Genomic DNA, 16,807 nt, shown 5'->3' with positions numbered 1-16,807 from the left:
TACAATTTGAGCCTGTTCTTCACACAATAATAATGACTCTAGGAATATAGCACACAAGTCAAACAGACCATTTTTATAGAGTGATTTTTTCTTCATTTTTGAAGCTAAATAGTTGTGGTCAAGCAGAGTCTTCAAAATATTGAATTATGTATTTCATAGATACTGCTCATGTGAGTTTGGAACTAGGTGAGTAAATGACCGAATTGTCCGTTTTTTGATTAAATTTTTGAGTCCACAACACAAGAATCAGAACATAAAAAATAACCTTCAGCTGAAAGTCCACTTTTTAATACTGATCTAAATGACTATTACTTAAGTTTTCCCGTCCCTGCTCGCTTTCACAGAAACCCTCGCACACGCTCACATTCCCCAGACACTGAGAACATGGAAAAGCACTAGTCAGCAGCGGTGAGAGTGGTAACACTATTCCCCCTCTTCCCGTTTTTCTGCTCTAGTTAAACCTGAGCTATGAGAGAAGGGATGTGACGTATACAGTGGTGTGAGAGCTCACCTTGTTGTTCCGGTACAGCATGCTGCCCGACAGGCATTCCTCCCTGTTACTGAAGCCTACTTCTCCAAGATGACTATTCCTACGGCAGCAGGACTCGGGCACCGCTTCACCGGGGTTTATAAACCTAAAGATGCTCTCCTCGAAGTCTTCTGGACTGTTCACTCCACAGCAGTCAAACTAGAGGGAAGCACAGATGGGCAAATTCCAGTTAAAACATGCTCATGGTGTCAATGAAGGGGCTCCTGAAAATTATTAATAACTTTGGTAAATGCTGATGTACAGCAGTGGATGTTTAAGGAACGAACAAGACATACTGTGTTCATAATGGCGTTCCATGTTGATGTGAAGACATCCGTGTTGTTGTAGCCTTGGTAGTGCCTCTTCAGTTCCTTAGTAAAGTATTCTCTGGTCAGCTGTAAACATGCACAATTAAAAAATATCAGAGATATTAGCAGCGCACCAACACTGAAAACATAAATCTGTCTCAACATGACATGGTCACTCACATGTTCCCGGAAGACGAAGGCGAGAATGGCTGCCGCCAGCTCTGCCAGGAATATAATGAGGATCAGCATGAAGAACTGCAGAGAGAGGAAGATTGTGTCACAGTCAGTGTTTGGGTCTTCACCCAGATATAAACGCAGCTGTCGGTTAATGAAGATTTGATAGATGAATACACTGCTCGATTGGACTCTTGTCGTATCAAAAGTGATGACTTTTCAGTTTTATGGATGTCGCCATCTTTGATATTAGTTTGGTCACTGTCGCTATGATTGCTAGTAAGAGAATACAGGCTTGACTCCCGTTGCACACTCATACAGACAGTATTCGAGTTGGTGTTTGAACGGGACATTTCGAAACTGTAAGCACATGTGGTTGTCAATCCCAAAAACTGACAGTGTGAAGGTAGCCAAACCGAAGATAACTGTGTTTAGCACTATAATACAGGACTGGCAACCGGATTCTGCTACTGTATTTCAACCTGTAGTAAGTGGCACCAACTTTATTGGTGCAGTGTTATTGAAATATATTGTCCTCTCAAATATACTGTGACTTACAAAAAGCAGCAGACACTTGTTTTCTCGTATGGCTCCGCAGCAGCCCAGGAACCCCAGCAAGAAGAGCATGCCCCCCATGGCCAGGATGATGTAGACGCCTGTGAAGAGAAGGGGGTTGGCTGCCACTATCTCCCGAAAACCAGTGGGGTCCACCACCACCCACACCCCGACACCGAGGAGGAAGGAGCCGCCCAGCTGAGGAGATGGAGACAGACAGAAGACACTTAAGATTACGACAGTCAAGTTTGCGTCATTTTTCACTTTGCCACTTACACACACATACATACATACATACAATACGATACACACATACACACAAACTTCTCATTTGCATAAGCAATATTCCATTTTGAATAAACTTTTTACAGTATATACAGTAAAATAAGTGAGATTTACCTAGGATAGATAAAAAGGGCAATAGTAATACGGCAACATTTGTCACCATATGCAAATAGTTTGACCCATCAAAACTTTTTGGGAGTATATAAGTTCAGGCAAAAAAAATCTGTCATAATTTACTCACCCTCATGTAGTTCTAAACCTGTATGACTTTTTCTTCTGTGGAACATTAAAAGATATTGTGAAAAATGTCTCAAAATGCTATGGAAGAAGTCAATGGAAACCAAAACTGTTTGGTTACCATCATTCTTCAAAGTACCTTCTTTTGTGTTCCACTGAAGAAAGAAAGTCATACAGGTTTGGAATGAGTAAATGTTGACAGAATTTTAAGTTTTGGGTGAAGTATCCATTTACCTATAGATAAACACTAGTTCAATAACTATTGTTGGTCCAGGAATATGAGTCTCAAATGAATCTTCATTGTGACTGGAGCAGTTAACACAGGGCCACTTCACACACCCTTCACACTGCAATCAACTTCTGACCAATTACGGAAAACTATTTATTACAGTTCAGACATTCTGCATCTTCCCCACTTGCCAGCCAACTGTTTTTGGCCACAGTAGGTCTTTCATGGGGGTTAAGCCTTTTTTCAAGACAGTATGATTTCAAATATCTTTTTACTTAATCGCCAGTAAATGAAAAACCTTGTAAAAAAACAAAAAATCTCAAGCAAGACTGTACAAAATAATGTAACTGGCCTTAAAGTCGGCACAAAAATCAAAATTGACCCTATTTACTTATTTATGTGATGTGGTGAGCAATTCATCCGTGCAAGCTGATTCACAATTTTTTTTTTTTTTGTCTTTGTAATCTTTGATCAAAATCTGAAAATGTACTTCCTCTCTAGAATGGGCTTCTCTGATGACATCGGTTCGACTGCTTGGATAGAATCAGTCTGAATCAACTTTTCTATATCCAATCAATTCCCAGCGGGAAAAAACAATCCACCATGGCCTCTATTTTTCTCATTCAATAATCCGTTTCACTCAGAAAACACATCACTATACTGAAGTAAAGTCGGCTGCAACTTCCGGTTCAAGATGTCTTTAATGTTTCATAAAAATTCCTTTTAGTATTTTGTTATAATCATATTCATGTCCCATACTAGTATTTACATGAGTCTTATACATGATACTTTGATACACAATGAATACCATGGTATTTTCACCATAAATACCCAAAAAGCATGGTATTACAATGGTATGGATCCAGAAAAACATGTCTTTGGCATTTTGTTTCTTAGTAAATGCTTAAAAACAGCAAAAGAATTCTACCAAGGGCACAAAACAAAATACACTCTTACATTCAAGAAACATTCTCTGAAACCAATGTCCAATAATATCCACTTAATATCCTCTAATAAAAAAAAACCCTGAAAAACTGATTCTTTTGCAGTGCGGGATTAATGATCGTGATAAATATGAAAAATTATTGTGCACCGCAAATTGCTGAGATGTTCGCACATTACTTGGTAAAGTGAACACAAAGGTTAACGTGCCAGCGAGCAGAGAGAGAACTAATGGGCTCTACTGCTGAAAATAAATCATTTTTGAGTAAACGGCTACTGAAAGTGAACGCTTCCCGGGAGGAGGGGGGAGGTGAATGGATAGAGGAGCATACGGAGTTTTAACAGGCGACTCAAAGACAGCCGAGTGGGGGCTGGGAAACACGGCTGTTTCTTTTGCAGCTTCCCACAATCCTCTACCTGTCAAAGTGATACCCTTCCACCATCCCGTCGGTCACAAACACACACGGATGAAGGTTTGAGCAGACACCAGACTGGTGATTAAGCATCTCAAGGTGTGGGTGTGGGTGTGGGTGTGTGTGTGTGTGTGTGTGTGTGTGTGTGTGTGTGTGTGTGTGTGTGTGTGTGTGTGTGTGTGTGTGTGTGTGTGTGTGTTTGTACGGTGGGTTTTGAGATAAGAGCCTCACACAAAAGCATGTTCCTCAGTCTCTCTCTCTCTCCTGTGAGTCAAACCTGGAATTCTTTTCATGGATGGCATTAGCAATGTGTCTGTCAAGCGGAGTCCTGTCACAGCAGCTATTTTTGTCATAAACAGATCCAATAAACAGCTTGACAGTATCACTAAATTGCTTTTGTAATAGTTTTTAGGGTTGAATAAATATGAGCAGCTGTTTTTATCATAATAAATGGATTTCAGAGAATTATATTAGCATTTATTTGAACTAAAACAAGATATTTTATTGTTAGCGTTGCACTTACGTGTGTACATCACATCATTCTCGCTGTTGGGGAAATAATGAATTCAGTCGAAAACTAAATGAGTCCAAATCTTCCTCTGTCTATGCCAATCCCACAGTGGGCATTTACGTCGTCAACCTAGATAGATGATCAAAGAAGCACTTTCTGTCTCTTCCCCTATGTTGCTTTAACATGCTTAAACAAGTAGTTGTTCTGCTATAAGGATGAATGTTGGGGGAAATATACTGTGTGAATATAAATTCAAATTACACACTTGTGGAAAAAGAAGCATACTTTTAAAATGAATGCTTATTATGAATAATAAACTTTAAAATATCAAGCTGAATTTTCAGCATCATAACTCTAGTCTTCAGTGTCACATGATCCTTCAGAAATCATTATTATGATTTTTTTGTGTGGAAAATGTGATGCATATTTTCAGGAATCTGATAGAATGTTCAAAATAACAGCATTTATTTGAAATAGACATATTTCGTGACGTCAAAATCAATTTAATGCATCCTTGCTGAATTAAAGTATGTCTTTAAAAATCAAATTGACCCTAAACTTTTGAACGGTCCTGTATGTACAGTATATGAGAGCTCAAACATAAAAAACGAAATTCTGTCAAACTTTTCAAGCTTAAACTAACTGAATTAATTTGGCGGCCATCTTGATAACACTCGCAAGCAGTTACCGGTCCAGCTACGCTAATGTGCATTCAAGAGACAACTAACACTATCAAAAAGGTGATGGGCCGTTTAACTGAAAGGCAAGACTTCCATTCCATTGCAGTTTCTCACATTCATTTTTCTATGAGTAGCCTGTCTCGTTCCCTTTATACTTCTCTGGAAGATCAAATGAAAAGTGTATATGAAAGCCATACAGATAAATACTCACAAAGATAAGGAAGTTGAAGACAAACATGAGGTACTTGATGCAGCTGAGGCAGTCTCCTTCCATGCTCGTCCCCCTCGCTGAAGCCTCCCCGAGCCCCTTGGAAGAGAAACAAACATAGCGTCATCTCTGAACTTAATCTGAAACATTCACAATCCAGCCTTTCATCTACACATATTGACACTCGGCACACTAAAGCGTCTCTCTTCAAACTTAAAAGGTTCACACAGTTGTTACAGCTCTGAATAAAGCATCAAAAAGAGCTTTTCAAGCAAAAACCTGTATTTTAAGTGCATTCAAACTAAATAAATTCAGGGTTCCCGTGTGCATACTAAAATGGCCATACTTTTCTTTTTTAAAGGCACAGCCTCCCTTTTAGTGTAATTAATGATGAGAGGCTCTTGTGTTTCAGCAGACCATCCCTCTACCTGAAAAAGCACTCTCTAGGATGAAGGCCTATTACGGTGCCACTTTCCTTAAATGAAATGGGGCCTTTTTCATTAGTTCTCGGAGAGTGCTAACAGCCAGTGCTAGCAGAAATACCCTACCATTACTCAGACAACACGAAGAGGGTGTATTACATTAGGGTGTCATCCTTAAATATATGTTTGAGTGCAACCGTATCTCGCTGTGCAGTGCTAATACCACAAGTCTTGTTGCAACCAACAATACATGATGGATCACAAGTGTTATTACCAGATATAGTAATCATAGCAGTGAGAAATCTGTGGAGGAGAAAGGCTGGGAAAAATCACTTGTGTTGACTTGGAGCCAGAAATAGAATGTGGCTTGATGACAAGTACACTAACCATGACCTTTCTTTTTGTTTTCCCCACTTCCATCTTGTTTTCTTTGTATTTTCCTATCCTATCTTGTCAGAAGCAATCCTATTATACTTTGAACTTTCTCAAAATACTTTTTTTGGCTCACCCTGTGTTGTTTTTTGGCTCACCTGGTGGTTTCCTAGAGCTCTATAGATCTTTATTGAGGAGTTAGTTCTGTCTGGCAACCACAAAAAAATTTAATATATGGCGCTTTTCCACTGCATGGTACGGTACGGCTCGGTTCGGTACGACTCACTTACGGCGCTTTTCCACTGCATGGTACGGTACGGCTCGGTTCGGTACGACTCACTTATGGCGCATTTCCACTGCATGGTACGGTACGGTATGGTACGGCTCGCTTCGGCTCGCTTTAAATGGTACCACCTCTGTTGAGGTTCCAAGCGTACCGTATCGATACTAAAATGTGACGTGAAAACACTGCAGATCACTGATTGGTCAGACAGAATCATCACTACCAGCGTCATTGTATTTACGACACGAGACACTAAACCCGCTAGATTTAAATAGCCAGTAGACAACAGCCAGCGCTGTAGTGCCTGTTTTAAAAGTATTTGCTTTAAAGAAAAAAAAAAAGAGTATAAACTTCAAAAAAGAAATGGCTGAATCGTGGTCAGTGGACGAGGTGCAGACGTTCCTCTCGTTGGTTGCCGAGGAGTGGATGGGGAAACACGGAATGAAAAATTCGCATTTAATATGATGATGTCATGGCAGTAGAGACGGCAACTATAAAGATCAGTCCCACCCACTTTGAAGCGGTACTAACTGCAGTGGAAAAGCAACCGAGCTAAACCGAACTGTGCCGTACCGAGTCGAGTCGTACCACGCAGTGGAAAAGCGAAGCGAGCCGAACCGTTCCGTGCCGAGTCGAACCGTATCGAGCTGAACCGAGTCGTACCACGCAGTGGAAAAGCGAAGCGAGCCGAACCGTTCCGTGCCGAGTCGAACCGTACCGAGCCGTACCATGCAGTGGAAAAGCGCCATTAGAGCAGGTTTCAAATTAGTGACTAGAAGGGGAACAGAGAAAAAATGTAGAGGAATATATAGAGACATTTATACAAATGTACAGTATATACATACACTATACTTGTCAGGGTTATGTTTGGTTTAGTTGTCTTTCCATTTCTATGTTTCTGTTTTTTGTGCTTCATTGCAGTTTAGTTCTGGGCTGCGTTCAGCCCTGACAAAACGTTGCACAACGTCTTTTAAAGCAGGGCTCAGTAATTTCGGGATTTCTTTGCTGTATTCTCGCTTTTTGCTCGCAGGTTTCTTTCTAGAGCTCCCCCTACAGCTTCGGAATAGATATTTGACAACACTGTTGTAAAAACTTGTTGGCGATTCTCAGACACCAGAGGCTAGTAGATCAACGACATCAAAGCAGATGGGACATTCTTTAAAACGTCTTCTTCATTCGGGTTCGAACAGCGTGAGGGAGCGCAATAATGACAGCATTTTAGCAGATTTCTTTTGGCCGTAAAGCAATTCGTTACATCGCGAGACCTGATATCACACGATACTTCCTGACGCGGCGGCCGGCGGCCCGCCGGCTCAAAGTTGCAAGTGCGGATTTTCCGCTCACGGGCACCAGGGGGGTGCGAAACGACCACCATTCAACCCGAAATAAGTAATATAACCATTCCAATGACTCCGAAGCTGTTCAGTTAAGGTAAAAAAGTTACTTAGTTCACCTTTAAACAGAAACGATGATGCGTTGAACACACTGTTCTGATGACGCAAGAGTTGCAACTATGGCAGCTGAGAAGGCCATTCTTTGTGTTCTTTGTGAAGAATTTTCGGAGCCTGATGAAGTCGGTATAAAAATGTGTTTAATATACTACAAAATATGCCCGATGTTACAGTTACTGCACTTGCCGCCCAGAACAAAAGAGAACATCCCAATCGAGTGAAGGGATTGCTGAAACTGAAATGGAAGCACACATCTTACCTAATTCAGACTAAAACACATCTATTTAGCCTTACATACTGACTTTATTTGTTGTTCATACTGTTTTAATACCCTGTATTTTCTTTCTCATTTTTAGGAAAAGCACTTAATTACCATTGTTTATTTCTATACCAAATGTCATACACTTGCAATGAAGCTAAAAATATAAAAACTACATCATTATGTTGATATCCTATATTTTTACAATAAAACTTACGACAAACATGTCTTCTAATATCCTCAGTTGTTGCGTATACCGAGCTGCATCGAACACATTTGTAAATTACTTTCCTTGAACCCATTGTGCGAGTTCACTTTAATACCGTGTGCTTTATATACATGTTGCTGCTGATTGGACAGCAGTTCTGACAGACCCACCAAACAAGAGAAAACGTATCTCAAACCCCGTTGCACACCAGTGCACGCCGTTTCCAGGAAACATGACGTTCAACCCGGAAACCGTAGCAAAACGTTGCGCACCGTTTTGAACTTGAACGTGCCCGTTTCCTTTGTTACTTATGAGATCCTTGTTTGTTACTATGGTTACCTATGATTTACACCTGTATCTTGTTTAATTGCTTGTGTTTGTATATATAGCCCTGTGTTTTTTTGTTGTCTTTTTCGCTTATTGTCTTAGCTTAGTGTGACTATGTGTTCCTGTATCTCTCCTGCTATGAGACCAGAGTATGTTGGTTTGTTTATTAAAGACTATTTAGAAAGTATTTTTAATTTGTGCATGTTGGACACTACCTGACAACATACACACACATACACACACACTTATATAAATACATTTTTTTTATAAAAGGTATTTAGTAAAGTTTATAAAGGAAATAATGTCTTTGTAATATGTAATATCTTCTTAATATTTATAATCCTTCACTTCCCAAAGAAATATAGAAAGATGCCGCCTGTGTTTAATAAATCCTTTCAATTAAACTGAGGGCCCTAGTTTCAAACGTGTCAGAAAAGTGCTTATAGCACCCTGAGGGCAATTAGTGTTTTAATTACCCTCATTCATAATAAAGGCCAAACCACGGGGTTTTAATTAGGGTTTGCATAGATTAAAGCTTTCATTAGTAGCATCTGATGACCCCTATTGCGTAATTCGATTGTTCTTTGCAAGTCGGCACAACCATTAGCAGCTGGACGGGGGAGTGCGGGCAGAGAACTGCGTAAAAGCTTTAAAAATGTGGGCCTGCAAAATTTGGATCCACATCTGAGAAGCCGTTTCTCTGGTTATGTGTAAAAACTTGCTTGCTGAGTGCGAGAGACCAACACACTCCCAGTTGGAGCGCACTGGTGTAAAGCATCTTGGATGCCAGTATAAATCAAACTGCCTGCGGATCGGGGCTGGCTGTGGAGAAAGTGCAGAATAAACAGGGAATTTTCCCAAGACTCCCACAGCACTGCAGTCATCATCAATCAAACATACATAGCTACATATAACAGAAAAGTCTGCAGTGAAACTACAGTACATGCTCGTTGCGGCACATTTATGCAGTCCAAAGAGATTCAGCGGTGATACACACAAAGCCAACAACATGATCAAGACTGATTTGAGTTCAGCTCATTATTCCAAAGCATGGGGTCTCTGATAATGAGACCAAAAGCACAGTTTGGTTGTTTAGGTTCCAAGACTCGTCTTTGTAGTCTCACACACAACGAAAACAGAAACACATCCATCAAATATCTAAAGCAAAGCAAAAGTGCATGAGGGCAGATCAATAGCATGTGTGGATATGAAAAGAGACAGTTGCTTGTTCTCTCATACATTAGTTGACACGTACACAGTCAGCATCCACAGAAAGAAACAAACATTCCCTACCTCCACTATCGCATGAGACTAAACCCATACAACTCTTTTCATGTGATACACACTCTTCTAAATCTTCTATTTTTGCTTTACTGACCTACAATCTAGAGGGAAAATAATTCCAGTTGCTAATATTTCCTGTTTGACTTTTTCAGACTGGGAAAAACCGCACACATACCATCTCAAATTAACAGCAAAAATGTAGATAAGAAGCTTACATTTGGAAGGGAAATATTTTCATGAATGTGTTTTAGATTCACAACCTCAATAATGATCCCTTCGCTGTAGGGTTTCTATCCAGGAAATGTTGGTATTTACTATAACGATTCACAAGTAAAGGTCAATTGTAAGGCGCTCATCATTAGTGCTATTGTTTTTCATCCGTGTAAACTTTTCATTTCTGCAGTGCAGAGATTGAATGCTTATGCAAATCAGTTTTTTTTTTTGTTGCATTAATAACATTTTTGTTTTTATTCTGCAAACTTTGCATTTCTGCAATTCAGAGATATACAGAGAATACTTATGCAAACCAGTTCTATTTCTGCTAAGAATATTTTCTAAAATAAGACAATGGTACATTACAATACTTTGAAGGTTTCGTATTTAAATATATATTTAATATACATGCTTTTCTAGTATTGAGTCGGAAGAGGTGTGCTATTACTTAATCAAGTAATCAAGTATAGTCTTTTTTGGTGGACTGATTTTAACAACTTTACAGTTAAAATAATTCCGTTTTGACAAAAATGTAAATGTAAACCTTAGATTTCAGCCTTTAAAACAGTTTTAAAGAAAATGGAAAAGTTATTTTTTTCATATAAAGACCAATTCACACTGAACGACAGACGCAGACCAACAGTGAAAGTCACCAGAACAGCAAAGACCAGAACAAGCACTTCCAACTTCCAAGACCAACAAACGCAGATTAATCATGTTCAATCGGCGAAAACAACAGATTCCGACGAGGGTAACACACTGATCCGATAAAACCTGACAAAGTGTCTGTTGCCGTCTGTTGGTACAGTGTGAACTGGCCCTATAATAGGTCTCAACAAACAAAAATGCCAGACAGGCTGATTGAAAATGCAAATTCACTCTCTGACAGTAGGTGGCGCTTACAGAAGAGCCGAAATACAGCAGTTACTGTGGTTACACAAAGCATCACTGGCTTATTAACACCACATTATTATGCATTATACAGAGTGCAAGGTGAAAAGAAAATGCCATGGATACAGTTATTTGTTTTCAGAGATACGTTCATATAAAGCCACTCACCCACACACAAATAAAAACATCCTAGCAATGGTCTAGAAACTAGAGAGCACCGAGAACACCTTAGCAACTGCACAGCAACACCCACAACATCCTTGCATCGTTGCTGAGCGTTCAAAGGAAATTACCACTCCCATATTTATCAGAAAATTAAAACAAAAAATGAAGTCACTTATTCTCTCTGAGGTTTCTTTTTGAAAACCATACTTTGACAAACAGGTTGAAGAGACTCTCCTTGGGGTTGACACTTTTAACTTGATTAATCCACTGTCCGCTTTAGTCATTCTTACCCTGCTAACTGGGACAAGATCATTAGCTCAAGGACAAGGACACTGTGTGCTGGTCAGCCTTCCCCCATCAGCCATGAGCTTGCATACATAAAGAGCAATAAAGCATGAAACACAGGATTCACAAGAACACTGAACTTCTTCACCCTCAATGAATAAGATGACTCCTAATTGTTCTATTCAATGCACAGCTTGAATAGCTAGTCACAACTACACTATGTCTATGTGAGTGTGTGTGTGCGTACATCAATAGTGCACCATTTAAGGGAATTTAGCAAATCTAATTGTCCATGTAGGCATTTTTATAATACATGTGGAACTGGATAACATGCTAGCTGAGACTGAATACAGTGCCGGGGAAGGGGCATGACAGCAAGGTAACCCAGCAGGCATATAAAGTACCTTAATGAACCTCCAATTTGGGCAGAATAAGTCACATGCTTCTCAGCTTTAGAGTCTGCAAAGCTAATGTAGCTACAATATGTTCATGAAGACAGTTACCCCACATATACAAGGGAACATAGTAATGACTAATTGCCATATTTGGCTGTATAATTAATGAAAACTGTAGTCTATAATGAGCCTAAAGCTTTTAGTGGTTCATCAGTGATCATTTGGATAGGACAAGTGATAAGAACCAATGGATTTCTTGTCCTTTAAAGGAGAATTTAAATGTTGAATTGGGCACAAAAGGCCTGCAGTGCCAAAGCTCACTCACCAGACCAGCTGACTCATGAACAATGACCTGATTTAGATTTAGAGAAAGCCTCCAGTGTTACTTTTATACAAAAATTCAATAAACAAGAAGCAGTTCATATTTTGTAACTTACACTTTGAGCACAATGTCGCCAGTTACTTTGTTTTTGCTCAGCCAACACAAATCCAAACAAAGCACCACCAAGCAACACACAGTTCCTGAATGAACTGTCATTTATAAACAAATTGGCTGAATGAATGATTCAATGACTCACTCATAAAGAGCATATCTGCATCTAAAAATCACATACTCTCTGAGTAGGTACTTTTTTTGAATAAGTACGTACCTCGCCCTTGTCATGTGACCTATCAACGTCATTTGCGTTGCTTCACTGCCATTCACAACTCCGCTCCCATGGCCTCATGGGATAGTAAACTGTCCATTCGATGCACACTTCAGAATCTCGCCAGAAGTAGTGGGTCATCCGCATACCTACTGTTTTATGAATACTATGAATTTGGACATAATACTCTTTTCACATATTGTATAGTATGCGAATTTTGAATGCAGCCTGTCACCCGTTTAGTTCCTGAACTACTCTGCTTTTTTTTAAACTAGGCCTAATTGTTGAAAGAATGAATTGGGGTGTTGCGATATACTGGTATTGACGTAAACTAATATTTAAAATGAATAGTTCACATATGATAATACCACATGCAGATACAGATATTTTGACAAATTAAACATGAAGGTAATTACACCATTGCGACAGTATATGGTTTAACTGTGTTCTTCAAGCCATCTCGGGTATTTTCGTAAGGGTAATGTATTAATAATGCAATGGCAATCAACATAGCTTTTATCACAGTGTAGAATACTATAAAATAAAATAATTTCTGCCACATTCTGTGATAAGAAGCCAAATCAGTTCACAGAAGGAAGTTATTTCAAACAGGTTGCCATTAAGTAATTGTTCCTTTTGTATGCAATGGTGTGATTCTTCAGAAAAAAGAAAAGAAAAGAAAAACAAAATAAAGATGAATATGACTGATAGCATTATTTTTTTTTTAAAGATTTCTATAGATATTGTGATATATCATTATCCTGAATTATTTTGGCCACGATAATAGTGTAGTGAAAAATTTGATATTGTGACAGCCCTGCAATAAATCATACATTTAGACAGTCTTTTTTTTTACAAGTTGGTTGGTTGAATGAAGATGCAATGACTCACTCATAAAGACTTACTTCATTCCTAAATTAATCAGCATTTTTGAACAAACTGGTTGAATGATTAACTTGAATGATTAACTCACTGACTCACTCAAAAGACAGTCAGTTGTCACCTACAGACTGTTGTATAACAATAATTCTTATTCAAGTGAACTACATTTACAATGATACTGGTTATCGAGCATCTCATATGAAATTGTGTGTAATAAGCTTTCTGAAATGTTCTGTAGTGAGGAATGGAGTTCATTACAGAGATCATTGTTAAGATGCAGGTGCAGGTTTCAGATGAATAAAGCCACTTCATCTTTGTCAGTAGGTCAGTGAATGCTGCATTCACCGAGGAGAGAAACCCAGTGGAATTGGGAAATGGTCAGTGCCGGCCAAGTAAAGAAAATTAACGAGGAAAGCTATAGAAAATTGCCAACCAGCAACAACTTCTATGAGTTATGAATGCCAAGCAATTCAATATAATGAATTTACTACTCAATGCTGAATGAGGTCGATACAAAACTTAATTTCACATACATACTAAGCGAGAAAAAAATCTTTGTTGTTAAATAAAATAACACTGTTTAAATGCTTCTGCAATCCATATACTTGTATCTGCTTCTCTGGTGAAGTTATCAATCCCAGATGGAGAAGATCATTATCTCAGCAAGATCGATAAGACATTGATCGGTTGAAGTCCTTCGTCTTTGTCTTCAGAGCCTCTTTCTGTCTTTCAACAGTGTGGATTCCTCATCACACGGTGAGTGTGATCATATCAACACTAGTTAGGGATTTCCCATGGCACTGGACTTTCCCTTTTTATTAAATTAAACCTTAAGTCACTAGTACAGAGTAAGTGGTTATTTAGCTAACACTCTTATTCTTTCTTACCATTTATTATTATTATTAATAAATTTGCCAAGTTGCGTGCTTTTAAAACATTTATTTTGTGTTCTCACCCTTTAAGTAGAACGTCATATTTCTGGTCTTGAAAGAGAAGTTGCACAATCATTTCCTTGGTAAATCAAAAACATCCCACAGTGCATAAGAATCTGATATAAGCCGAGCAATAAATGTCCAAAAGTGAATGAATTTCCATTTAGGGAATGTTCCCAGGAACTTTGAACCTCAAAACCTCAAATAAAATGGAAGAAAACATTTTACACAACTAAAATCCCATTACAATGGATCTCTGTCTTCATCAACTGGCTAAAGATACAGCATGTTTACTAGGACAGGAATAGAGAACATTTCACTGACAACTTTGGTGACACAAAAGCAATTGTTGGTGATGCAAAAAAAAGTTTTTAATGGTATGCAAATGAGTAACAACGTGTGGGAATGCAGACAGTGATTCGCCACATTATACCACAACCAATTAAAAATGGCTACCAGAAACCAACAGTACAGACATGGTGACTTCCAGCTATTTAATCGCTGTCAGTGAGAACAGTTACCCGTGATTTAGTGTAGGTCAGTTTGTTTCCTACAAACATTGATGGTCAAGCTGACCTGACCTATAGAGTAAGGCTGGCATTAGTGCTGAATTGTTATGTGAAGGGAGAAACACATATGGACAGTTTGACCACAAACACTGTGTTCGGCATGTCAACACAAAATAATCAAAAGTCCACAAGATCTCCTACAGGGCAAATATCTTCTCACCTCTTCTCAAACGTCTCACAAACTCAAGAACGTACAGTTCAAACAGTACACTCCCCCACACTTAAGCTCTGAACTTCATGTCTTGGCTGATTTTGGAAGCAGGAAAAAAGCTAAAGAGAGAGAAATACCACAACTAACAAAAAAAATATGTTCTAAGAACATTTCGTTAACATTCCCGTTAAGTTATGAAAACGTTATTTGTGAATATTCCCTGAATGGTCAAAACATCCAGTATTTTTATATTTATATATATGTGTATGTTTTTTCAATGTTAATGGAATATTCCATTTGATCATTTTACAAACATTCCGGGAACGTTACTTTTGAATGTTTTCTAAACATTCTAAAACAAGTAGTAACATTTCAAAATGTTAGATGAACATCCAACTAAAACCTTTTAGAGAAAAAAAAAAACGTTCCCTGAAAGATGAATAATGTTTTTGTGCTAATGTTTTGAGAACATTAAAGACCAGAAATATTTGAATGAACATTCGATTTAATGTTACTCGAAGAATGTGTGTTCATAACTTTGAAAGAACCTTGCCAGAATGTTAGCCAAAGTCCTGAAAACGTTCCCTGTTAGCTGGGACATAAATATGAATAAATATGACTTCAAACTCGGAGGGATTTCAGCATATTTTTATGATAGATTCCCCAATCTAAGTTGAAATGGTGGGGGTTGGGATAGGTGGACAGCTCTTTGTTTCTAGACGGGTGTCTGGCGTTCCCACTTAACACCAGTTCCTGTCAGAGCAAACATGGAAAGCAGCAGCCTTCTGCAGATGGAGCACAGCTTGGACTAGCGTTTGTCTAATGAGTGATCACTCACAGGCCTGTCAAACATGCCATCTGGAGGAGGACCTCTGGTCTGCCGTGAAATATGGAGTTTGTTGACGCTCCGTGTTGAATCAGTCCCTTACTGCATATGTTTGGTGATGACAGCCATAAACATAATTGCAGACAGAAGATGACAGTGATATAGTTATTAGAAAATACAGGGGAATTTAGTCTTGGTATGCATTATGGCAGGGTTCACCAATCTCAGTCCTGGAGGGCCGCTGTCCCTGCAGAGTTTAGCTCCAACCAGCTCCAACACACCTGTTTGAAAGTTTCTAGTATGCCTAGTGAGACCTTGATTAGCTGGTTTGGAGTAATTGGGGTTGGAGCTAAACTCTGCAGGACAGCGGCCCTCCAGGACCGAGATTGGTGAACCCTGCATTATGGTATGGTAATGTATAATTACTCTATTAGGAGGAAGCATTCCTTTAAGAAACATTACATTTCTGAAGCATTTGTGCCACAATAAACACATTAACTCAAATCATGTGCTTCTCAAGAGACAAAGAGCTCACAGAAAAGACTTTTCATTATACAGACTTACTGTACGATGAAAGATGTTCTAAATAGGAAAAAGCTCCCAGAATCTCCAGTGTACACAATAAAAAGGATAAAAATGTCTTATTCGGTTTTTAATCCACTGACATCATTAAAGCAAATTTTCCTCTTGGACATATTATATACATATATCCATATGCCGCTTTTCCACTGCATGGTACGGCTCGGTACGGCTCGCTTTTGTTTTGTTTTTCACTGTGTACAGTACCTAGTACCTGCTACTTTTTTTAGTACCACTTCAGTTGAGGTTCCAAGCGAGCCGTACCGATACTAAAATGTGACACTGCACATCACTGATTGGTCAGAGAGAATCGTCACAACCAGCGCCATTGGATTTGCCACACGAGACACCAAACCCGCTAGATTTAGATAGTCAGCAACAGCCACCGCAGGATCATCATTTGTTCGCACAACTTGAAAAAAGAAATGGCTGTATCGTGGTCAGTGGACGAGGCGCAACAGTAAAAATCAGTCTATAATCCCACACACTTTGACGCTGTACTAAACTGCAGTGGAAAAGCAAACCGAGCCAAAGTAAAGCGAGCCGAGTCGAGCCGAGTCATCCCACGCAGTGGAAAAGTGCCTATAATATACAG

At 39.0% G+C, this 16,807-nt stretch overlaps 1 protein-coding gene across 1 annotated transcript in view; it reads right to left on the bottom strand.

Moving 5' to 3' along the window:
* The window catches only part of tspan18b (tetraspanin 18b), a 37,951-nt gene that overhangs the window by 1,423 nt on the left and 19,721 nt on the right, over positions 1-16,807 (bottom strand). Inside the window, exons 3-7 of the mRNA XM_084124153.1 lie at positions 5,075-5,170; positions 1,570-1,764; positions 1,018-1,092; positions 826-924; positions 512-688 (exon numbers count right to left, since the gene is read on the bottom strand). Coding sequence (XP_083980279.1) covers positions 512-688; positions 826-924; positions 1,018-1,092; positions 1,570-1,764; positions 5,075-5,170 — 642 coding nt within the window. The remainder of the gene's footprint in view (positions 1-511; positions 689-825; positions 925-1,017; positions 1,093-1,569; positions 1,765-5,074; positions 5,171-16,807) is intronic.

Source organism: Abramis brama, assembly GCF_963993115.1.
Source record: "Abramis brama genome assembly, chromosome: 9".
Classification (NCBI taxonomy): Eukaryota; Metazoa; Chordata; class Actinopteri; order Cypriniformes; family Leuciscidae; genus Abramis; species Abramis brama.
This window is presented reverse-complemented; position numbering and strand designations above follow the sequence as displayed.